The sequence below is a fragment of the Zosterops lateralis genome, assembly GCF_965231275.1.
Source record: "Zosterops lateralis genome assembly, chromosome: 20".
In the NCBI taxonomy this organism is placed as follows: domain Eukaryota; kingdom Metazoa; phylum Chordata; class Aves; order Passeriformes; family Zosteropidae; genus Zosterops; species Zosterops lateralis.
The window spans coordinates 5,008,561-5,033,333 of NC_139780.1; the positions used below are offsets into that span (position 1 = coordinate 5,008,561).

General features: G+C 46.7%; 1 protein-coding gene across 1 annotated transcript in view; it reads left to right on the forward strand.

Annotated features, from left to right (window-relative positions):
• Positions 1-24,773, forward strand: part of COL27A1 (collagen type XXVII alpha 1 chain) — a 140,702-nt gene that overhangs the window by 40,636 nt on the left and 75,293 nt on the right. The window contains exons 8-13 of the mRNA XM_083875689.1: positions 3,784-3,828; positions 4,680-4,733; positions 7,105-7,149; positions 9,408-9,461; positions 10,656-10,700; positions 21,183-21,236. Coding sequence (XP_083731815.1) covers positions 3,784-3,828; positions 4,680-4,733; positions 7,105-7,149; positions 9,408-9,461; positions 10,656-10,700; positions 21,183-21,236 — 297 coding nt within the window. The remainder of the gene's footprint in view (positions 1-3,783; positions 3,829-4,679; positions 4,734-7,104; positions 7,150-9,407; positions 9,462-10,655; positions 10,701-21,182; positions 21,237-24,773) is intronic.

Here is a 24,773-nt window from a genome sequence, read left to right on the forward strand (position 1 = left end):
TAACTAATAGGGTGCAAAGAATACCATTTTCCTGGTATAACAGCTCATAAAACAAAACCTTGTGGTTACGATCAGCAAAATGCAATGTCAGGAGTGCAGGCGCTCATAGTGGAAAAAGCAGAGGAGGAATAGGAGATTGAACAAACATTCCCAAGTCCAGCACATGGCCTTCACATCTGATCTGAGCTCCCACAGGACAGGGTAAAGGCAGGAGTATGCTTCTGTTTCTTCAAGTAATGAGCAAGTTGGATGTTGAAATTTTTCCTTTGGTGCAGCTTAAAAACACCTCCCAGTAGCACTAGTCTGGCAGTGGGTTTGGTGTAACCTGGCTTTTATTAGCATCTTGCATTAAGAAAAAAAATTTACAGCTGTTGGAGAAATGTTTGGAATTTTTTTTTTTTTTTTTTTTTTTTTTTTTTTTTTTTTTTTTTTTTTAATCTGGTTTTCCTGCTGGCATTTTCCCAGTGAAAATACACTGGTGCTTGGCTGGAGGTGGGCAACATATCTTGGCTACTGGAAAACAGCAACGCTTTGGAAATGGACATCCCTCCTCTCACTCCATGGAGGTGCTGCAAAAAGGGCTCTCAGGGCTTTGATCAGAGAGCACCATGTAGAAACCTTCAAATGGGCAAAATATTTCACTGGGAGAAACAAAATGCTTTTCCCACTAAATGAAACCACTGTCTCAGCAGCGTGAGCTGGAGCCACAACCAGCAGCGTGTGGTTTTGGATAGTGTGGCTCACTCCTCAGTCCTGCCTTGGGAATGCTAACAGACTTGGATTGGACTTATAGGGTTGGACAGGCTGATCTCAGAGCACCCCCAAAGTTTTTTTAGCTCCACTTCATCTACAAGTACATGAAACTGGCTTAGAAGCAGCAGGTGTGTTTCTCATCCTCTCCACACAGAGCAAATAGTGTTTTTTTCAGACCAGGAAGGGGTGGCAGGACTTGGATGTTCCCTCTGCCTGTCCCTCTGGTGCCTGTGAGGTATTTATGGGCTTTGGCTTTTGGTTTGGGGCTGCAGACCACAGCTGCCTTGGAGACACAGCAGAGCAGCATCATTGCTCCAGAGGAGAAAACAGCAGCAGTGAGAGAGGCAAAGCTTCTTTAGAGTCAGAGAGCAAAGACAGAGTTGGGAAATGGTCAGTGCTTCACAATATCCTATATGCAGGTGTCATTGCCTGCCCCCTTTATTCTTTACATTTCCTACCAAAGTGCAGGATGATCCCTTTAGCTAGGAGAGAGTGGATTATAAATATCATCACAGATGAGTAAATCCTTCACTGGAGTGCAATTTCCTTTCTAAATCACATCCCTTTGTGTGGAGTGCCCTGTAATCATCAGGAAGTGTTCAGATAAAAGAGCAAATGCAGTTGTTTTCATACCCTCTGCCCTGTCATTTTAGTGCTATTTGAAGAGGATTTTAGCAGGTAAATACTTTCACACTGCAGCTAGCTTTAACATACACAAGCTTTTCTGGTTTTCCCTCTTTGTAATTCAGCTGAGGCAGAAACAACTGGGGTATATTGTGAAGAAACATATTTGAAACTCTCCAGAGCACGGAATATGTAGTGAGGAGGATATTTAATAGAACATAACAGTAATAGAGTGTCTACACATTTAACCTCAGTGCCATCCACTTACCACTACACAATTGGTGCAGAATTCAGTTCAGGATGTGCTTTGAGCTCCTCAAGGGACCATCATGCAACCCTCTGCTTTGGGTGGATATTGCAGGTTCAACACAGCCATCCTGCTGGAGCAGAGTGGTTCAGAGCAGCCAAGCCAGGCACATATTTCTTATCAGGGGAAAAGTTAAGATATTTTTAAGCTTGGTGCTCCAGTTGTCTAGAGACAAGGTAGGTCCTGCTCCAGACTGGAAGAACTGGGCAGAGGTCCCAGGAGAAAACCCCATGGAAATCTAAATTCCGGGGAAATGGCTGGGGATGCTGAACCCAGGGATGTTTCTGTTGGCAGCTCTCACCTTCCGGCCAGACACCCAACCAGGGTGGAGCATCCTCCCTGTTCTGCTGAGTCTCTGTCAAGGAGCCAGGGAGAGGATGAGCAGGAGAGGATTTCATGGGGCAGATTCCTGGAGAGGGGCAGGGAATCCTGTGTGCTGGTCCTACTCCAAGAGCTGCTGAGGCACCTCCAGTGAGGAGTCTCTGACTGAAATGCTCTCCCAGCACCTGGAGAAAGGACTCTCGAGGTGGTTCAAACAAGGGTCTTTCAGGTCAGCCTTGTCAGAAGGTGCAGCTCTGTCCAGAGCTGTGGAATATCAGCAAAGCCAAGCACGAGAGGACTGGTGAGAAGGGAATCAACATCACCCCAGGCCAGACTGTCTAAAATAACAAGGCAGGAGGAATGCAAAGGGGAGAGGGTAGTGGCCAGGATGGCTGAGAGCGTTGTACACCCTGCCAGCAAAGGCTCAGGCTGCAGGTCTGGAATAGCCCGTGGGAAGAATAAAAAAGCTATTAAGCAGAGGTGTGGACCTGGGAGCAGAAACAGCACCGGGTTCGTGTGGCGAGTGGAGCCAAAGGCCGAGTGCTGGGTCACTCCTGTGACTGGTGATGGTTTCCAGAGCAGAGACACTCCCTGTGGGGAGCACAGACAGACGAGGTGTGCTGGAGCCCTGGCCAGGACAGGGTGAATAGCAGGGACTGAGGTACAAGTAATTGTAACCCACCCTTGAAAGCAATTTGTTATTTCTCTAGTATTAGTGCAAGGATTGTTCCACGTTTTTGTTTTTTTTTTCCTCTTCCATTTGTTTCAAGTTAAATTTTCTGCTCTTTTTTTTTTTTTTTTTTTTTTTAATCTTGCTTCTAGCCCAGCTAAACAGTCATCTCTGTAGTTGAGTTTAATCTCCTGATCTGCTTCTCTCAATGGAAGTTTGTTTTAAACAGCTGAAGCAAGATAATAAAGAAGAGGGGAAAAACCTCAAGTGTCCATCACACACATAATTCAGTCTGTCTGAAGGGAGCTTTAGGTAAATCTAGGAGAAAGCAAACTCTCCTAAAAGACACACAGTGCTCAGTCTGCAGTCAAACAGGCTGCTCCAGTGTCTGCATCTCCTCAAAAAATGAAATACTGACAAAGTGAAGCAGAATTACGAAAGACCTGTGAGAATGATTTGAAGCCTGAACATTTGCCAGTAAGCAAGGTGGATTAAGAAACTCATTCTAATTAATTCAGCAGAAAGAGCAGGTTGAGAGGCAGCTTGCTGACCATTTTTAGTAGCTTCATAATGAAGGACTCTGGATCTTGTAATAATTAGATTAGAAAAGCTGGAAGCTGGATAAGTTCACGGTAGAAAGTCTCCCGTGACAGTAAATGGTTTTTCTGTTGTTTCCTGTGGCATTTCAAACTCTCAAGCAAAGTAAGAGCCCCAAAACACAAGTGGCTCATGTTTCTGTAGTCCCCAATGTGCCCAAGGCCAACATTTCATTCTGTGGGCCTGTGATTTCCTGAGGATTAAGGGCAGCCTTGCTCAAGGTGTAAATTACAAATAGATCTGAGCATGGAAACCACTCCAAATGTGTCCGTGGAGCAATTCCTTCTGGAGTGTGTATCACCCCAGACCCCAGCAGGGCACATCAGCAGCCTTGGGTGGTGCCAACACAAAGCAGCTTGATATAAGTTTTCAAGACTGTGTAATGCTGTCTAAAATCCTGTTTCTCCTCAGAATTTTAGTCCCACCTGCAAAGAGAAATAGAAACCAAATCCAGATTATTTTACTGTATTTTTGTTTCTTAGTATTCATCTCTTCAATGCTCTTTTGACAGGGATATAAAGGCTACCCAGGACCACTAGGTCACCCTGGAGACCAGGTGAGTTTTCCCACTTCCCAGCAGGGGAGCTTTAAGGGTTTGCTGGCTGTGATGCTGGTTTGGCTCTGGTGTGGACAGCCAGCTCCTTCCAGGGCAGCTCAGCACACACCAGGCTCTGAGCACACACACAGACCCAGCATCAACCCACAGTGGGAGGAGTCTGCCTTGGAGTTTCTAAATTTAATTTCTAATTTTTACTGCTCAGCCACACTAAGTTTACTTTGGGGAAGAAAAACCAGCTCACCATCCTCCCCCTTTATTTGTCTTTTTACATTAATTTCACCTGGACTTTACTAACCACACTGTGTTGAATATATATGATTCCCTTCCCAAAGCCAGTTCCTCTCTTCCCCTTTTCTCCCCCCTCTCTGTTTGGTTAAGTTTGATGTTTGCAATGCAGTAAAAAAAAAAAAAAAAAAAAAAAAAAAAAAAAAAAAAGGCAATGAATAACAGGCCCTGTTAGCAATGCTGTTAAAGAATATTATACATGAATCCATTTAGTTCTGAAGAATTTTGGCAGTGCTTTCCCACCAGCAAAACGGTTCCATATGCCAGATATAGATGCAGCCTTACACCTTCTCTTAGTGTCCTTGTTCCAGATTCTCCGCTGCTTTCCCCCAAATGAGGGGAGAAGGAGAAAACAGCAGCACTCAGTGCATGGATCCTGTTGACTTGGCTTCCATATGTTTTCCCACCTTATTAATTAACTTCATTATCTACCATTAATATTGTTTTCCTCTCAATGAATGTGCATCAGGTTAATCCATTCCACAATGATTCAGCTAAAAGCACTTCCCAAGTGGGACATTCACCTGACTTTTTGTGCCTTTTCTTTTTTTTTCTCTCCAAAGGGTGAACGAGGACCAGCTGGAAGTCCGGGTGCCAAAGGTTATCCTGGCAGGCAGGTGCAGTAAATCTCATCGTGCTGTGCAGAGTAGGGATGTGGGTGTGCAGGTAGCTAAAGACATGCCCCACTAAGGACAGTGCAGTCCTCTAAAAAATATTTGATCTCTGAATATTTTCCTTCCTTCCTCTTCAAGGTGTTGTACCAATAACACAGCCTTTCAACTCTGAAATGTTGTTAGAAGGTATTTTGTGCCTGTGGTAGATTAAACCTGAATTTCTACAGCAAATTATGATGGAATTTTCTTCAGAATAACAGCAGGGAAAAAACAGAACAGAGCAGAGAAAGACACGTGCAAGCTGCTAACTCTTCTTTTCTAGGTATATTTTGCATCTAATGTTGGACAAGTTAGAAACCTGGGAAGGAAAAACATGTATTTATTATCTGAGGAGGAGATTTAGATGGACTCTCACTAGTAAAATGCACTGGCATTAAATCTATGTATACACACACTGTGTTATGCATGAACTGTAAATATATATATATATATATAAAATCGTATTTGCAGCTGAAAGAAAGATGACGAAAGACAATCAAGTCATTGTTCTCACGCTGAAAAAAAATTACACAACTTTAGGAATGGAGGAGTGTGCATTGGGTAGTGGATCAAGATTGGACACTTTGTTGTCCGGCTGATAGAAGATGCTGAGTAGTGTAAAGGAAAAGAGGAGAATTTGTAAGACCCTAAAAGATGGAATCTCTTGGAGGATAGAACATCCAGCCCTGTAACATTTTGTGGTGAGGTAATTTTGTCAAGGTTTTCTAAAATGGACACATTTAATGTTGGATTCTGCCACATTTCTCTGTAAGCCAAGAGAGCAGGCAGATGTCAAAGATCCCAAATGCTTTGTCCTAAGTCTTTCAGACTCATCATGAGTTTGGATGTGAGTTTTTTGTGCAGGTGTGTAGATCATTGGATTAAATGTGAACTAGACCTGCAGAACAAGTCTGCATCTCTCTGCCTCAGACTGTCAATAAAGCATGACCCATTTTAAATTGAAAATCAAACTGATACCTTGCTTAGCACACTGGAGAGTGCAGATGGCAGAAGTGGATGGGAGCTTTATGCACCTGACTAAATGCTCCATTCATACTCTGAAAGGCTCTTAGAGCTGAGCATGCCAAAGAGTCTCCTAGGTGTGAATGTGTGTTAGATGACTAATAAGAAGATGTCCAAGAGATTTTGGACATACAAGGTTAATGAATGCTGCTCAGCAACTCAGCCCATCAGATAAGCAGGATGAAATCTGTGCCTTGACATTCAAAGAACAAACCTGCCTTCTTAAAAACATGGTTTGGGTCAGGAAAGTGACTTTTTTTTTTTTTTTTAAAGGCAGCTTTTTTCAGGCTATCTGAATGCTGTGTGTATCCTGCATCAGAGCTGTTTACTTTACTGAGATTTTACTACTTGTTTCTCCTGTCAGCTGTGCTGGCTCTGCAGCGATGGGAGAGAGCGCTTGGCTCGGGTTTGGTTTGTGCATCACAGGCAGGATTGTAACTTCACCCTGATGCCTGAAATCTTTGGCAGTGATGCAGGAGCCAGGAAAGAGCACAACCCAACTTTCACATCCCAGGCTGAGCCTGCAGTGCTGCCAGCTGAAGAAAATATGGACTTACTTTTTTTTTTTTTTTTTTTTTTTTCCCAGAAAATCCCATCAAAATCTGGAACTAGAAAAAAAATTATCTGGAAACTTGCTAGAAGGCAATAAACGTGAAATTTTATTTTGCATTTTTACACTTTTCTCCTTTGCAGCATTTTGAGTGAACAGCATTAGGTATAGAATTAGAATAGGGAATGAATTTTCCAATTCTTTCCATGGCTGGTGTTGCAGAGGGTTAGAGATATCACAGTACCTACATTGCTAAGTGACTTTCTAGGCTGTAGAAATTTAGTGTTCCCTAAGCAGATATTGGAATACATTTACTATGCATGTGTTTGCTCAGGCAGGAAGATGAATGGAGAGCTGCTGGGCACAGAGCATCACTGTGCCTTGCATCTGAAGTGTAACATAACCTCTGGGCACCCCACTGCATCAGCCCTTGTGGTCTTTATCATCAGAAATCTCTACTTCAGCCCCAGGGAAGGCTCACTGTGTGCAGCAGTCTCAGGTTCTGCCGAATCCCAGCTCCCCAACAATGGCAGATCTGTTATTTGTATCATTTTGTCTTTTTTTTTCTCTTTTGTTCATACTCCTTGGACGCTTAAAATAAAACCTTAAAGCAGAACCATGCAGCACTTAAAGCTTTAAGAGCTTTAAGGAGCACTTAAAGCAGAACCATGCAGGGGATGGTGCTTGGGGGGGTTGGCACTGCTCGTTATTTTAAGTTAAAGCTTGTCCACATTTGTCTTTGTTCTTTCCCTTCTGTTCTAGGGTTTACCTGGCCCCATAGGGGAATCTGGCCCAAAAGGCACTCGGGTAAGCAACCTTTCATTTGCCTTTTTTCTGCTTGTTTTTATCAAAGGCTTCTCAAGAAACTTTAGGCTTGATTTTGCAATTCTGAAGCTGGTTGCTTTCATTCGTTGGGTCTGGGGGATTTGAACTGTGCACCACTTGTTTATTAAAGCCCTGTTAAGTTATTTAAATTAAACATGGAATGTACCTTGATCAAAGTTCCCCAATAGTGCTGATGATAAAGTCAGAGCTCACATTGCAGGAGAGGAAAGAATGGCTTTACAAATTCCTATCAAAGCCTGCAAGCCCCATGTCCCAAAGGCCTCTTTAGTTTCAATCAGTGTGGTTCAGTGGTCTTTGACCACGCTGAATATGGGCTCATTTGGGTACAGGCCTAGTTTGGGAGTGATTTATATCGTTATGCACAAGAGCAAACCAGCATCTTGAAGCCATGTGCAAATACAAACAATATCTCCCTCCTGTCTGGTTTTGCTCACCAAAAATAATTGCTGGGGTTTTATTCTCACTGCAAAGGATTCTTTTTTTATTACTACTTAAGGCTCTTGTTAATCACATTTTGTTCTTTCCCTGCAATTATAAATTCACAATGCGACTCTAAGCCAATAAATCCCCATTTCTCTAACATGTGATACTTTCCCTATATGCAGTAAACTCAAGCAGCTGGCTTTCATCACTAGGAAAACTGCAAGGAATAAACAAATGCTGACCCTGTAGCTAGCAGTATTCCTGAGCTGGGAAGGGAGAGGGCACATTCAGTTCCTGTAGGAGAGAGGAAAATCTGAGAGCACAGCCTGCTCACCTCACTTCTGCAAGGGTTTAAGTTTTCTCTGGGGCATCTCTTTCACTGCTCTAACCAGGACCTTGTGTAATTATCGGGTGGTAGATGTGCAGAATGTAAGATTTGGAAGTTATTCTCCATTTTGCACCCCTGAGTGGTGAGGACTGGAATATATATAAATACCCAAGGAAGTCCTTTCTCAGTTAAACCACAGTCCATCAGAATTGGGTGCTAAGGTAAGATATGTGCATTTTGTGGTTTGAAGAGAGCCAGCTCTGGACTCTTCTTCATCCTCCACCTCTAGTTTTTCCCTCTCCAGGAAAAGTTTGGGTGGATTCAGGAGGCAAAGGCAGACAGGATCATTTTAGTGTAGCATTATTTCCCAGCTAGGTGCTGTCCCTAAAGGAAACACAACCCACAGGGAGCGATGGACTGGTGAAAGTTTGATGGGGTTGGCAGATGGAGATTTAGCAGTGATGGAGAAAGAAAGATGAGAGAAAAGCAGTGTTAGCACTTGGCTCCTGTAACAGAGAGGTGCCACGGAGGGGGCTCCCTGCTGAAATTCACTTCCTCTGGATTCGGCATATTTGGCACCAGTGGGGCCTTTGCAGAGGCCCAGCACACAAGGTAACTTTGTCCAGGCTGCTGAGCAAAGGGATTAAACACAAGGCTGCCATTGTGGCAAGGCAAGGGAAACAGTGTGTTTTATGCAGCATGTCTTGTCTGGGCAGGACCCCAAGGCCACAGGGAAACCTGGAAACTCGATGTTTCTGGTGAGTGTGGAAGCAGTGGGGTTTAGGTGAAAGGTGTTGGTGCAAAGGTAGTTTCCCTGTAGTGTGAATCTGTGTGGATGTGCAAGTTGGGTCTCACATCAATCCCCCAAGCCTGGAATAGCAGGTTCAGCCTCTCCCAGGGCCTTCAGTGCTTGGGATGGTGAAGGTTTGCATGAGGTCTTGCTCGTGCAGGGAGAGGCTTTGGGCAGAGCCAGGACTGACTGCAGGGTGGGGACAGCCAGGACGAGGGGGGTTTGCCCAGAAGGGGCTGCAGTGTGTGACCACCAGGTGACAGAAGACAAACAGAAAGGGCTTGATACCACAGGACAGTTGGAAATGAGTGCCAAAAGCAAAAAAAGAGATGAAGGGTGATGTAGATCTGCAAATTACTTTTTCTGTCACTTTTGCTAACCTCAAACCAAGCTCCATTTCCCTCAGGTGCGCTTAGAGCCAGCCCAGGTAAGGTTTCTTCTGGCTGTTCTCTTCCTGCCTGGAGCCTTCCTGATCCCTGGTGTGAGGGTATGTGCCCTTGGACTACATCGTGGAAGCCAGCACCATGCAGTCCATGGGCATATACACTTGCCTCAAGGTTTATTTCATCACGGCTGCCACTGATCAACGCTGGAGCTTGCTCTGCTCTTCAGGAAACACAGACTGACTGGATGCTAATGGAGAACCATATTTGACTGCTTGTTTTCTCTTTTCTTTAGGGCTATATTGGTCTCCCAGGATTATTTGGGCTACCAGGGGCTGATGGAGAACGAGTGAGTATTTTGTGAAGAAAACCTTGGTGTGTTGATTGAATGCAGTTCTTCAGAGCCTGATGTAACCTTCTCTATCCCTAGTTGCCCAGGAAGGAGGCAAGCATGCCTAATGCTTAACTATCGCTTCCTTAGTCTCTCCCTACCCTTGAATGAAGACCTGTGTCCCTGTATAATGCTGATGTTCAGCTGAGGAGAACCCAGGCTTCAGGCAGGGCCATCAGACCTTGCTGTTGACTACAGAGGAGTTTTTATACATTCTCCTTCACTTAAAAACCTGCCTTCCCTCTCCCCCTTGCCATTTCATCTTAGTGAGGTGGGGCAGGGTGAGGAGAAGGTACATTCCCTGCTCCCACAGGAATCACCTTCCAGCACACTGGCTCAGTATTTTGTGTGTCTGGATGGAGATGTTTGGCTCTTGGAAGGGACAGTGCTGGGCTTTCTGAAAATGGCTTTATTTCCAGTTGCATTGAGTTGGGTAGCCAAGCATGGGGCTGTGAGTGGGCAGCTGTGGCTCTGTCCTCCCTTCCTCACATCCTTTGCATCGTGCCTTCCCCCAGCCCAAATTTTCAGGGCTTTACAGCTCATCCCTTGCTTTTCCACTCTCCATCTCCACATCCTCCCACCTGCCCATCCAAGGACCCCCTTCTCCCCGCTACCAGAGCTCCTAAAAAGGCCACTGAAAAAACAAACACTGTTTGATCCCAGCCTTTCCTCCCTCAAATCCAAACTCCAGAAACCAGAGAGGCCCCGGGACCCTTGTGGGAGTGTTCCTTGCCTGGGAGGGGCCTGCCCCATGCTCCAGAGACGCTGATTTAATGCTTGTGTAACTAAATAAGAAACACAAACAGCAGTTTGTGCAGCGGGTGCCTCGGCGGTGGCCTTCATTCGGTTCCAGACCAGTAGCTTAATGACTGCTCCTGCTAAGGCCAGCCCTAGCCCGGGGATGCTGCCTGCGCGTGTCCTCGGGAGGCCGTAGTTAATGCGTGAAGGTTAATTGTCTTCTGCTCTCGCAGCTGACTGCAAGTAGCTGACATTTTGATTCCCAAACAATGCCACAGTCATTAGCCTGTTTTGCGTTCTCCTTTCTCGTCTCATTTTGCTTTGTATTGTTGGTTGGCTGTTTGATTTCTCAACCAGAACCTTTTTTTTTTTTTTTTTTTTTTTTTTTTGTCTCTCTGTGTTTTTTCCTTGCAGGGGATCCCTGGAGTTCCTGGGAAGAGGGGCAAGATGGGTAGGCCGGTAAAGTTTTTCCTCGTCTATTATGCAGACCTTGTTGAATGAAACTGGAAACAAGACATTTGGCTTTTGGCTGGGTCCCTTCATATCTTCAAACAAACCTTTCCATGTCTGTCTTCTCATAAACAGGAAGAAAACCAAAGATAGAGATATTACTGTCTTCCTTTCTTCCACGCTCTGCTCCATTCACAGGCATTACTGCTCTTTTCCCATGCTCCCTTGGATGTTACACTCCTCAAATTTTTCTTCTACAACATCTTCCCTCCTGTCCTGCCTCTGGCCAATCGCTTCCCTAGATGCACTTCTTAATTCCCAGCCATGATTGCAGTGTCCCAGGTGTCTGTACTGGCTCTGTTCCACCTCCTGCTTTGTGCTTCCAGCACTTCCATCACATTATGCTCTTCTTGCTGTGACTCTCTCCAACCGTTGTCCTGTCTTGGTTTGTGTAATGCAAGTGTGGTTTTGTATGGAAACCTTTTTGTCCTTGGTGGTGTAACAGATCAGGGAAGGTGTGTTTGAGGAGCAAGGAGACCAGGTAGATGTGAGAGCTCAGCCAGGAGGAAGAGATGTTTGCAAGCAGGGTTGAAGTCAACTGTGAGAGCTGTGTAGAACAAGGGGAGCTGTGCTGACTGTAGCCAAAAGCAAGAGCAAGTGGGAAAAATACCGAAATGGGCAGAAGAAACAGGGAAAGGACAGAAAGGAAAGACTTTACCCCATCAATCTTCTTCCAAGCAGTTCTGTTTGCTTCCTCTAGAAAGCTGGATAAAGCTTTTTGTTTCAGGAATCAGCAGAGAGCTCAAGGCATGTTGGAGCTCTGTTGTGTCTCATTGCCTTTGCACCTTGTCCTTCATGTTAGCCTGAGTTTCCTCTGACCTCTGGGCATCATTGCACTCATAGACTTCTTGCAAAATATCCACTCACCCACACAGGGAAAAATCCAGATCTTTCCCCATGCCCCCTGGCCTGGAGCACATCCTTCCCAAGAGTCCCAGCCTGATGTTCTCACTGCAAAAGCCATGCACACACCTCAGCAGTGCCACGTCCATCCTGCCTGTCCTCCAACTGAGATGGGGAGCAGTCGAGCAGATTTTTTTGGAGAGGTACTGGAAATCTGTGTTAGATCTTTTGCAAGCTGCTGGTTGCACCAGAAACCCCTGTGAGGAATAAGTGCAAAGCCCGTGGTGTTACCATGACTCACTGGCCAGGGCAAAACAAACACAGCAACTGTCGTTAGGTGCAGGGGCTCTGCTCCCTCTGCTCTCTCTGCACAGAGCATGCTGCAGGCTCAAAGCCTTCCAGCTGTTGGTTGGCCAGGATTTGTAATCTTCCAGGCAAGGGCTTCGGTCTGACGGTCACTGCTACGAGCCAGGGGCTCCCCTGAGATCAGCGGGGAATCTCTCAGCCGTGGAGGCATTTAGGCTGGGATCTAGGGAAGGGATTAAATGGCTATGCATGAGCACCTTTGTTCTGCTTGGCTCCCTCGGAGAGTTTTGGCTCCATCCCTGTTTTATGATATCAGGTTTAATAGGAAATCTTGAATGGGCCGATGCTGACGACTTGAACTTCCAAGCGTGAACAGAAAGATTAAGTGACATCTACAGTTATTCAGGAAGTCTCTGGGAAAAATGGAAAGCAGGAACCAGCTGACCTGATTCTCTTCCCAACACTTATCTCCTGGCCAGTGCTGCCTCCCAGCTGCTTTGGGTTTTTTCGTGAGCCTCCTGGGATTTCTCTGCTCTCTCCCATCCCTGGACCCCTAGATTTGCTGGTGTGGCTGCTGTTCCTCTGCTATCTCCGTGTTGTCACTGCAGGGGGGAGCTTATTAGCTGCCTTCAGAGCTAGTGAAGGGAGGAAGGGAGTTGGTATCACACATGTGTCTGTACCTAGCTTCGTTTGGGGTGAGAGCTGGCAGTGGATCAGTGCTCAGCCCAGGAGGAGCCGGGGGCTGGGGGAGGTTGCATGTGACACCGTGGGCCTCCGAGAATGATGTCAGAGGGAATGATTAAAATAGAGGAACTGGACATGAGTCAGATCTTGAAACCCTTCCAGACAAGTTAAGTTTTGCAGAGCTGTGAGGGACATGGTGAGTCTGTGGTGGAAACAGCTGACTCCACCTCCCGCTGGGCTCTCCCTGCCCCACACCAGCCATGCAGGAGGCCAGGGCATCCCAGCACAGGGCCCTGCAGAAGGACAGGGCTGGGGGTGGTCTGAGGCACAGTTATGATTGGAGGCCAGTGCACAGAGGAGGCTGAAATAACAGGAGTCTGTACATCTCTGGATCTGCTTGTTTTAAAGATGGGCTGGGGGACTGGAGCTGATGCAGCTGCTTGCCTAAACCTTCACTCTTGCCAATGCAGTGGCTGAAAAAAAATGTCTTTTTATGGTGTTTTTTGTAGATTTTTATGGTGTTCAGCAGAGCAGCTGGGAAAAAAAGAATTATAAGAACAAGACCCCATCAGGGGTGCTGGGGGAAGAGTGAGAGGAGCTGTTGATAACGTGTCTTGCCAGGCAGAGGCAGAGGCAATGTGTCAGGCCTGGTTCATCTTGAGGACAGAGCTGTGCTGCCACTGTAGGAAATGACTCATGGGAAGAGTAGGAGATAGAACTAGCTCAAGGAACACCAAGCTGTTCTTCTGCTGTGGGAGATGGGTGGCCACAATCAGAACTGTCTGCACTGCAGATTGTATTAAACTTCAAATAGAGTGGAATATTTTCAGAAGCTCTTAAGTTCTGATAGAAGAAAAGACTTAAAGGCAGAACTTTGGGAAATATATCCAGAGAGCCCTGAGCTCTCTTTTGGTTCATCTTTAGTTTTGATGTGTGCTTATATCTCTCTTTTTCACACGGAGTGTCAGTACTACACCAGCTGTGCTATTTAATATCTATGATTTTTTGCTTACAATCTGTTTTGTTAGTAGTATTCTTTTAAGAGAGATAGAAAAGAAGGAGGAGAAATTTAATTCAAATACATTCTTAGTAATTTTGAGGTTCATCTGAGGTCTATTCACAAGCCAATTAGGCACACCTGAGGTTTCCTTATATTTTTCTAAGAACCTGGTGGTGCTGCTGGTCCTTGGAGCCTCACTGTGTCAGGTACCATGCAAACACCTTGGGAAAGAAACGCCCTGGCCCAAAAAGCCCACAAAACAGTACAGGATCAGACCGTCCCCAGGGCTGGAAGGGTTTGGTAACAGCAGCATGAGCAAGCCATTACCACCACAAGCAGATACTTCTGCTTCCTTGCCCATCTCTGTGCTCATCGCTCTGGTTTCTCTCCATGACACGCAGTGTCACACAGGCTGCTTGGCTCTTCCAGCCCTGTACAAAGCAGGGATAACACACAGTCTTTGGAGAGCTCTCCTTTGAGCTCAGCAGCTGAAGCTTAGTGTGGAAGTGCCAAGGATGACAGCTCATGTGTCAAGGAAGAGGTGCCATAAAATGCCACATGAATTTGATGTAATAGGAATCAGCATGTGAGTGAGTTCAGTAGGGTCCCTCCCTTGTGTCCCCCACAGTGTGAGAGCCAGCAGTGACCTGACAGCCACTGGAACCAACCTCAGGGTTTGCTGGGAGCTCCAGTGCAGTGCCAGGCTGCTGGAGCTGGTGTGCTATTCCCAGGAGCTGACCACAGGCAGGATCCCCCTCTCCAGCTCTAAGCTTGGAGCACAGAGGCACCTTCTCACCAGGCTGTTTTTCATGTGTGCTATCTTCTTCCATGGTGACTTATCATGCATTAACTCCTGCCTCCAGTGAGCACCAAGTTGCAATATATTGTTTTATTCTTCATCTGATAAGCTGTCAGAAGGTGGTGTGATACCCCTGCCCTCCCCACCAGCCTGAGCAAGCTCTTGCATTGTATAAAAGGCCATTAACTGCCTCATGGGAGACTGGATAGCCAAAAGCAGGGATGACTCTGTGTCAGGAAGGTTTCATTTTGCAGCTTCCCTCAGGCTTTTGCTGGAGGGCTAAGACAGATCCATTCTCAATGTCAGAGCGTGGGGCTTTGCCAAGGTACACAAGCTCAGCTGCTCTCCATGCTAACAGTGGGGAGACATGCTCTGCCATGTGTCTGCAGAGGCTGGCACAGCCACAGATCACTGACAAAATAAATGTTGCTTCTCTCTGTAGGGACTAAGATGATAAACATCTCTCTTGCCCCGATCTTTTCTCTGCTTTGGATGCAGCTGAGACCCTTCCTTGCATTTGGAGTGAGCCAAGAGTCTCCTGCACCACATGAGATTTGGGAAACTGGTAACAGCATTTCATAGTGGCCAGCTAAAGCCAGTGAAGAAATGTGTGGGCTGAAGACCTGTGTGTGCAGGTAAATCCACAGGATGAGCTGCAGGAAGGAGCACAAATGGTCTACAGGAGCTGATGGACAGGACTTGGGTAGCATTGTCTTGTGCCAGTACCCCAGCATAGCACCAAAGTGGTGTCCTTTTCAGGAACTGATTAATTTAAAAACATAATATGCTTTTAATCATTCTGTTTGCATGCAAAGTCCAGTGGAGGTCCTGAAAACTAGCCATGAACAAAAAGCTCCTCTTTTAATGAGAGAGTTTTAGCCCATGGATCAGATGTTTCCTGTTAGCCATTTAAGTAAATTCCTATTTTTTGTTTGGGTTTTTTGGGTTTTTGGGGGGTTTTGTTTTGTTTTGTTTTGTTAACCTGAATTTTTAAAATAGATGTGGTTTGAGCAATCAGTGACTTCTTTTAATGCTGAAGTTGGACACTAAGCTGGGCAGCTGGTCTGGTCTCTCCACCCCTCTTGGCCTGGTTCACCACTCTGAAATGCAGGCGTGAGCCCAGAGCAAATGTCACCATCTCTTTTTGGCCTGAGCTGTGTTCCACATGTCTGGAGTTTCCCAGATCTCTGTGGTGAGGTGCTTGCATGGTTACTTCTCACATGTTCCTCTGTCCATGATTACACCATCCAAATAACCTGGGGATGTGGACAATATAAGTATGTATTTCATTTTTTTAAGAATGGGCAAAACAAAGTACTGAAAACACAGTAAAAAGGGTTTGAAAGGTGCCAAGAGCTGTAACTTCCACTGAAAGAAAAGAAACAATCCCAAAGATTTATTTTTTTTTCAAGAATGCTTCTAAGTGACTTGTCCATCATCATTCAGAAATCTCATGAGGAACTGAACCAAGGTATTACAGGCATCTTTAATCCTTCAAGGAAGAAGCTCATTCACAAATCAAAGATCAAAAATTATTAGAAATTATAAGGAAAAAAATGCAATTGTCACCTATGAGTCTGAAAGCATTTTGACCCCTAAAGCTGCTTGACTTTCTTGAACAGGAGGCTGCTGGATTTGGAAATGTTGGCCATAGATAAGGAGGAGGCTCTCTAGCCAACATGTCTGTGCAATGGTAACTTGGTTAGAGCTCTGCAGATTGGGAAAAGATCCTGTACCAGTGGAAAAGGAATAGAGCAGGAGTGTGGAGGGCCTGCCATTCCACTTGAGTGATGTTTGCCTGCAGGGGCTTCAGGAAACTTTTCTTGTGTTGCTCCTGCTGTACTCCCACAGGTGGAGGGACAGTTATGTTTAAAAATGCCCTGAAATTTTTGTCCCAAGAGGTGACATAGAGCTCTGGAGTCCCCTGGGGGAGAGAGCAAAGCTCCCTTTGAGGTGGCAGAGGAGAAGAGCTGCAGCAGGATCCCCACTCCATACCCAGCCAGGGATGGCATCTCCCTCTTTGCAGGGATGAAAACTGCCAGGATTCCAGGGGAGGCAGAGGTCCCTGTGTGGCTGTTGAGTTACAGCTGGTGAGAGGCACAGCAGGAGCACAGGGTCTGCCAGGCTCCCTTTGGGGTGACTCCTGCTGGGTCTGAGCCACCCCCTGCCCACCTGTGGAGGGCTCAGTCTGCTCTCCACACCAGGAATTCTCTCAGAAGTGTGAGCTGCCAACATAAGCTACACTTGTTTGTTTTACTCTCCTTCTTTTTTTCCAGTGAAGGCTTTCTCTCACCCTCAGCCTTGCTTCCCCACCACCTTTTTTTTTTTTTTCCTTTTTCCTTACTTAAATTGTTTGACTTGCAAGTTCCATCCCTGGGGAGGCTCCTGGGCAGTGATTCACCTGGCTGGAGCCAACTGGCAAATAGAGTCTTTTGCAGACAAGACAGGAGGGCTGGATGGTTTGAGCAGCTTCACCTTCAGCCAACAGGAAAATAAAATCCTATTTTTGGAGAACGATTCTGTTGGCATGAAGACCTGCCAGGATTCTTCAGAGCAGCAGCTGCCAGACCGCCTCCCTTACTCCTTCAGGGAAAGTGCTTTAAACTGAATCAGATGTTGTATACATACAACACACCCACCCACACGTGAGCACCTGAAAGGACTTTGAGGGAGCAAAGGACACTGAGTGTCACCAGTCCCTGCTCCCTGGGGGACAGCTGCTTCAGGGACAAAGGACAAGGAGCAGTGGTGTCTGCTGTGAGCAGGAGCAGTGCTTTGGCTGGCAACAGCCAGCAGAAAGGGCAGGCTGCTCTGTTTGCTTTCAGCAGAGGAAGAAAGGAAGGGGAGGTGGAGGGGGATGTAATCCCCTGATGCAGGAGGAGCTGGTTCCAGTGTCTGTCTAGGTCTGGTTGTTCTCAGCAGGAGTCTCCTGGTGTATGAAAGGATGCCCTTTGCAGGGAGCGGGGATGAAAAGGAATTAAGGCACTATTGGAACATCTCAAAGATAGAGACTTTGTTACTGCTTCAGCTTCAGAGTTCTCAGTGTAACCTGGAATAAATCAGTTTGTGTCTCAGTTCACCAAGTGCAGCGAGGACAAATTGTGCAGCCCCTGTAAAGCTCTGCTTGTGCTGGGGACAGGGGAGCACAGGAGCACCCAGACCTTGTTAGTGCACAGCATCTGCCTGTGTGCTCTCCCTTTAACTCCTCCCCAGGCATCATCTTGCTTCTTTCATTGAACTTCTCCTTCAGACAATGTGAAATCCATTCAGCTGGACATTTTCCCCCACCTTCTCTCTGAATTTCCCAGCTGTGAGGTAGAGCCAAAAGTTTTGTCATACCTGACTGGAGGAGCACCCCACCGGCTCTTGGCCAACACAACTTGTTAGTTGAGCGTTTTCTCCCTAGTTCTGCTGCCATTTGCCATTCCGTTCCCTGTCCTGGTCCTTCTCTGCACATCCCATCCCTCCCACAGAGCAGGCAGGATGCATGGCTCTGTATTTTTCACTGGGGTGTTTTCCTTTGCTGTCCCAATTCTTAAGCATAATTTCCAGGGACTAGTTTTTCCCGAAGAAAACCCACCCTGAAAAATGATGAATTTTCTGTACCAAAACCCTTTCTGCACTCACAGGAGACTCTGAATCTGCTGGATTCTTTAATCTCTTTCAAAAGTCTCCTGCAATGGGCTGCCAGTTGTGACCTGCCTGTCTGCCAGCACCATAAAATGAGTTTCCTGCCCCATGTGTTCTCCCTCAGTCTGGGCTCCCCAGGCTGTTGGAGCAGTGCATGGGAGAGCAGAGGTGTCACTGCTTAGGGGAATGAAACCAGTGGGATAACAAAGTCTGCTTGTAACTTCTGGGCTGCTTGTTTTAGTTGAATAGTGCTAGCTCTGTTCCTGGGGAACATCTCTCTCTTTTAGGCTCAGGCAGGAGAGGCACCAAAAAATAGCTTTTACAGACGTGTGAGATCCAATAAATTAGGACACTGTGGTCACTGGAACTGTTATTGTGGTTTAAACTGCTACTGCTTACCCCATGGAAACAAAGTGCTTTCTTTTTGATTAGGGGCTTAAAAGATTGATTGTTTCCTGCTGTGCAAGAGCTGTGCTGGGATAGCTTTCACAACCTGATTTGGGTCTTTGCAGACTGTATGGATGCTGAAATATCCTTCTCCATGCCATAGCCACCAGCTTTAGCCTCATTTAATGTGCAAAACCTGTTCTTGTGTGCTAAGCTCAACTTCTGGGCTGGGGTGCCTGGAGTTAGTTGAATTGAAGCTGCTCTTTCCATTTGTCTCCTCTTCTGGGTTTCTTTACAGCTTGGGCCAAAAAGTGCCAGGGGACCACCCACCAACCCGGCAGTGGGTGAGCTGGGGCTGGGAAGTGCTTGTTCCAGCAGTGCAGATGGTGTGTTAAGGACAAAAAAGGTGTTGGCAAGGATGGGCCTTTGGTGCTGAGTGTTGTCCCGGGCCTGTTCTGCTTTTCTTCTCAGCTTCCTCCCACTCTGACCCTTTTCCATCCCGTCCTGAGGACTGGCAGAGTCCTGACCTCTGTGGGCAGTCACAGCGTGCTGTGAGCAGAATTTATTGCTGAATCTCTTGGTTGCTGTGTGGTATTGGCCAAGTGACCTCAGGTGCTCAGCTCCACCTTCCAAACACAGGAAGAAATCTGGTTTTCTAGATATTTGGAGATCTAGTTCTGGAAAACCTGTGTAAAAGTTAGACTTCTATTAACTCTATCACCAAGTGCCTCAAATTTCCTGTCTTTAAGCAGCAAGGTTAATGCTGGAAAGTGAGGTATTAAAAAAGAGTGAAACACATGTGTGAAACATATGCATTTAAATAATTCCTTATCTGGCTTCTTTTATTCTGGCGCAGGAGCACATTGTTTATGTCACATTGCAACAGCTTTAAACCAAATTCAGGCAGTGGTGTTTTAGTCTGGAGCAAACATTCCCCTAGCTGATGTTATGCTGCTGTAGCAATATTGTTTTCGTTGTACCATTCAGAGTAGTAAAGTCTCCCCATGCTGGCAAGAGCTCAGCTCCACAGCAGACACCTCAGCAGCTGCAGGGCCAGGCTGCTGCTCAGTGGCATCCCTGGGTCACTCCATGCCCAGCTGTGCCCTCTGAGGAAGGAAGGATGCAGCTGGGGGAATGCTGAAGGCTGGGACTGAAATCTGCAGTGGTGTAAGTACAGTATCAGTCTATGCACACTCATATTTTCCTTGGCAAGCCATGTGATGGTAAACAGCAAAATATTCTGGCAATCTTCTTTTATTATTTTTTTGTCTTGCCTGAGCAATGAGCTTTCCCTGCACATCTCTCTTCTGATCTGATTGATTCAGCATGTAACAGAGTGATTTTTCCACTTTTTTTTCATTAAAAAAAAACTGTAGCCCCCCTGCCTTCTTGTTATTTTTGACATCTTTGTCTCTAGATGGCAGAAGGCTGTTTCCAGTGGTTGCTTACCACAACTTCTTGGCATGTGCACAGGCCTCAGAAATGTGGTGCCTAGCTGGAGAAAGGCAGACAGCTTTCCTATTTGCAGTGATTCCCACAAAATACAAGTGTTGAATCCAAGCAAGCAATAGCTCATGTCCATTCAGTCCTTCGTGCTGTAGGGAATTGGTACAGAAGAGCTGAAATGCTGGCTCTGAGCTCAGTGGCAGGATTTGTGTTGATTGAGCAGGTCTCCCATCTCTCACCTTAGATTTTACCAAGTAAGTTTTTACCTTTTCTGTTCATCAGGAGTTGTAAATCCTCAAAGGTCAAGAGAGGTCTTGGATGACAGAGCTTCCCAGTGTAGTTTTCCTGTTCTGTCTGCTGTGATCATTTCAGTTTTCATTGTTGCTGATCTGTTTCCAGATAAGCGTTCTCACTGTTGCATTCCATTTTCCTCAGATTTGCTTTTCCCAGATAACCACTGTTTGTGGTACACAGGGAAGCAGGCAGGAGAAGGGAGCATCCTCTCCCTGTCTGCTTCATCCCTGTCTCTTAAGCTCTCAGGTATTCCAGAACATGCCCATGTTGTCCTTTGTACTTCTGGTGAGCCAGAGAAGGGGATAAAGCACTTTTATTTTGACTCCCAGTTCAAGTTCTTCCTGCAGGAGACAGAGCATGGCAGGACAGGGAAGAGAAAGCTGCTTTGGGATTTGGTTGTAGCAGGGAATTGAGGGGGCTTAGAGGAGCACAGGATCTGTCCAAGAGTGAGAGAGAACGTGTCACACCACCATGTTCTGGCTCTGGCTCAGTACCTCCACTCCCTCCTCTATAATTGTCTAAAGTCTTCCAAACTTGCATCGGATATAATGAGATGAAGTCGTCTTTTGTGGTGACTTTTTCATGTAGTAAACATGGCCTTTCACAGCTCTGGGGTGTGGGCTGTAATGAGTTTGGAAGCGTTTGCTCCTCTGGCAAGCTGAGAGTGAGTGAATTCACCAGGCATCGCCGATCAGCTCCATTAAGCATCTGCAAGGGCTCCAACAGGCTTTGTGCTGTCCAGCTATCCTGAGAGGAGGGGGTGCTGTGCTAGTAGATAGCACTAAATAATTCAGTTTGACAGTCCATCTTTCAATATAGTCGCTGCAGTGAGGTTTGTAAGTCAGAGGTTTGGGGCCTTGTGGAGCTGTGCTGGTGTGGCAGGAGTGGTTTGGAAGAGGACAGGCAGGCTGGTTGTCACACTTGTCCCTGTGTTCTGCTGCTTTCCAAGTGCTGCACGGGGTGCAAGGGGAGTGCTTTGTAACTGACTGTCAACACTAGGGAGCCTCAATAACTGACATTCATGTTTGCCTCCTCTTCTCAGGGTTTTCCTGGTAATTTTGGAGAACGAGGACCTCCAGGCATCGATGGGAACCCTGTAAGTTCAAAACATTTTCCTTTCTTTTTTCCTTTTGCAGTAGACAGCACACTGTACTCTTTTGTGCTAGCTAGAGCTGAGTGAAGCTTTTAAGCTTGGTGGCAGCTGCTGCCTGGTTTTGTCCCTCCTGAAACACAAATGTACATCCCTGCCTTGCTGAAAATCCCTGTGTTTGGTTCCTGTAACTGTCAGGTCGTTTGCCATCAGTTCTCTGTCTCCATCTCTTGCCTTCCTTGCACCTCATCATAAGACAGATGTTTTCTTATCTGGAAGGTGTGACTAGGAGAAAATCAAGAGGAAAAGGGCAAGGATGTTTCTCTGGCAGACAGTGTTGGACCATGTTGCCCATACCACAGGGCACAGGTTCCCTGCTCCAGTGTCTGGGAGCACTGAGGGACAGACTCCACAGCCCAAGCCTCTGCCTGCCCCATCCCTCAGCCAGCCCTGGGCCTGCATGGGAATAAGCCTCCAGTCTCCTGAGTTCTTCTTGCCCTTCAGTCTTCATCTGACCCATGCTGGCTTCCTAAGAGTGGGATGTGTCTCCTAGGAATGGGATCAGGATGGTCACAGAAGTCATTTAAGCAGCTGGGTGCTGATAAGGTTTAATTTGCTCTGCTCTGGTAGCACTAAACTCTGGGGATGTGCTGTGTTTGCCTCTGCTCACAGAATATGTCCTCGTGGTTTTCAGCAGTTCTCAAATGTATTAATTATCCTAAATTATTTTCTGAATTACTTTGTTGGTTCTCCCTGAATTAGCATGTGAGCAGCACTGATTCATCTTCAAAATGGTTATTCACACATAATCACCGTGCTGCTCTGGGGTTTGATGGGATGATTTGTGTGAAGTAACCCACGCCACATGTGCCTGCAAGTTCCCATTCGTCATATATGCAGCATAAAAGTTATTTCCACAACCTACTCCAGTCACCAAGCCAAGCTCAGCTACAGCTCCAGCCTTTGTGGGAATTCAGCACAAGAATCACAAATGCAGTGAACTGAAAGAATGATGTTCCCAAGGAATACTTCTGCAGGACTTTTCCCATCCTTCAGTCAACTTAAGCCATGGGTCAGAGTGGAATCAGTAGTCCCAAAGCAGAAAAGTTTCTGATTGTGCTGCTATTTCCAGCCAGCCCACCAGGAAGAGCAGGAATCCTGGAGGACAGGAAGAAATCTTTTTTTTTTTTTTTTTTTTTTTTTTTTTTTTTTTTTTTTTTTTTTTTTTTTTTTTTTTTTTTTTCCCAAATAACTTACTTTGTTTTCTTTTGAATATGCAAGTTGTCTAAGCCCCATTCAGAAGATGTTCTCAATGCCAGTCAGCTGAATGGCAGTTCCCAGAGCTTGGGAGAGCAGCAAATGTCCCGTTAATTCATCCAGAAGGATTTCTCCTCTTTCATCTTATCAACGGCTCTTAAATATTAATGTGCCTTGGCGGTCGCAGAATGAAAACAGACTGTTTGGGCTGACTTAAAGGGAGGTTCACAGGGTCACAAGTGGAGTCACAGACGCAGAAAAATGCCAGAAAGTCTGTTGGTGGAGCACACAAATATGCTAGGTTTGGTAGTGGGGTGTGCAGCTGAGCTGTCACAGGCGGGAGGGCGGCCACAGCCCCAGCTGCCACATCCTCTGTTTGATCCCCTGTCGCGTGGGGAAGGCTGAACCCGACAGCCTCTGATCTCCTCTCCGTCCCCTCCGGGCACAGCACAGGCTCTTCCTGCCCCAGGGACCTTCTTCCTTCCTACCAGCTCGCTGAGAACTGTTGAGCCATCGCATTCCAGATCCCGTGTTCCCCCAGAGTGCTTCAGCCACTCCAATTAGGCTCTTAATCACAGGAATTAGACGTGGGAAAGGGCTGTTGGTTCATCTCCTCCTTTCTTGTCCCAGTGCCCAGTTCATGCACTGAAAAAAGGAGAATAGAGCCTGATTTCCCTCACAGGTCAGTGACTGATAGCCAGGAAAGGCCACTTGTAAATCCTCCATTTCCTAGACCAGGGAATGGCTCAAATTAACAACTGGTCCTGTCCACATCTCTCAGGGGAGTCCACCCCCACCTCTTCCAAGAGGAAATCCTCTTCCCTTAGCTATGAGGTCACGCATTTCCACATACACACGTTCTCTTGAGGAATTCAGTATGGCACAAGTCAGAAACCTGGGAAGTGCCTCTTGAAACTGGTGGGACCAAGAGCTGAGCATCCACCCAGCCTGCAGCCCAGCCACCCTGGGAGCCTGCAGAGCTTCCTGGGAAACCCAGGCCACCATGCAGCTCCTGTGCTCAGCATTCCTGGGATACTCCCTCTTCTTCCTGAGCCAGTAATGCCAGGCCTTGGCTAAGAGCTTGAAGCCGACCTTATAACACCAGCTCTGAGGACACAGAAATCCCACCCATGAGGAACAATTGCTCCACAGATGTCCCAAGTATGCAGGAAAGGAACTGGCCATAAAAAAAAAAAAAAAGGCAATTTTAGGCTGGTTGAGATTATGAAACGCTTTTTTTGTGTGTGTGTGTGCTTGCCCAACAGTCCTTTACTCCACTTCCCATAAAATAAACACATGTAACCCTTTACCCAAGGAGCCCTGAGCACATTCAGTCACGTTGCGTCCCCTTCTCTTTCCTTCTTCCACTAGGCAAATCTTTCCATAAAAGGGGAGCTATGTTGCACTGGAGGGGACTCCACCAGATGTGCACCATAAACTGAGCAGGGCTGTCAAAGAAAGTAGCCAGCGTGATGCAGAGCAGGGGCAGGACTGTCTGAGGGAACGGGAAGTTCAGCATTTCCAGTGCACTTGTTTTGAGAGGCCCCGTTGGAGATGGAGGTGTGTAAGAGCAGGTCCTTGCCCTGACAAGCAGCTCACTGTTAGCCTGGCCAGGGAGGCCACTGAGGGGGACACAGGACAGGCTGAGCACCCTGTGGTTGCTGAGCTGCTCAGGGACCTGGATAGGTCAGTTGTGAGGGTCTGGCAGAGCTTCTCTGCTGTGCTTCACTTGAAGATGCCATCAGACGTTCTGCATGTCTTTGGAGAGCTCAGACAGAGAAAGTTTGTGGTGAGGCTGAGGAGCCAAACCATCTCCACAAGCCCCTTGGAATGATAAGCTCCAAATACACTCCCAGGACCCATCTGCCAGCACCAGAACCTGCCATACCCCCTCCCCAAACCACTCAGTTTCATTTTCATGCAGGTCTTCCTTTCCTTCTGAGTTTTATTATTACTTAACTCCTCCCAAAAACTCACCTTTCCCAATGCTAAAGCAGCAGGTTTCCTCTCCTTCCCACCTTAGCCTTGCTCTCCCTGTGTCCCTCTCCCTGCCAGTGGCTGGATCTCACCTGGGGCAGGCTCCCACCTCTCCCCTGCACAGTGAAATGCTCCTTTCATCCATCCTGCCCTTGGGAGGGAAGTCAGCCCTGGGAATAACTGCCCAACAACAAGCAGCCTGTGTTTTCCCAGGATGTGCTCACAAGTGCCCTCCTGAAGATGGAAGTTCTGGATGGCTTTGGTGGGGAAAGGGGCTGGGGATGGAAGGGGGAAGGATGGTCTTTTCCC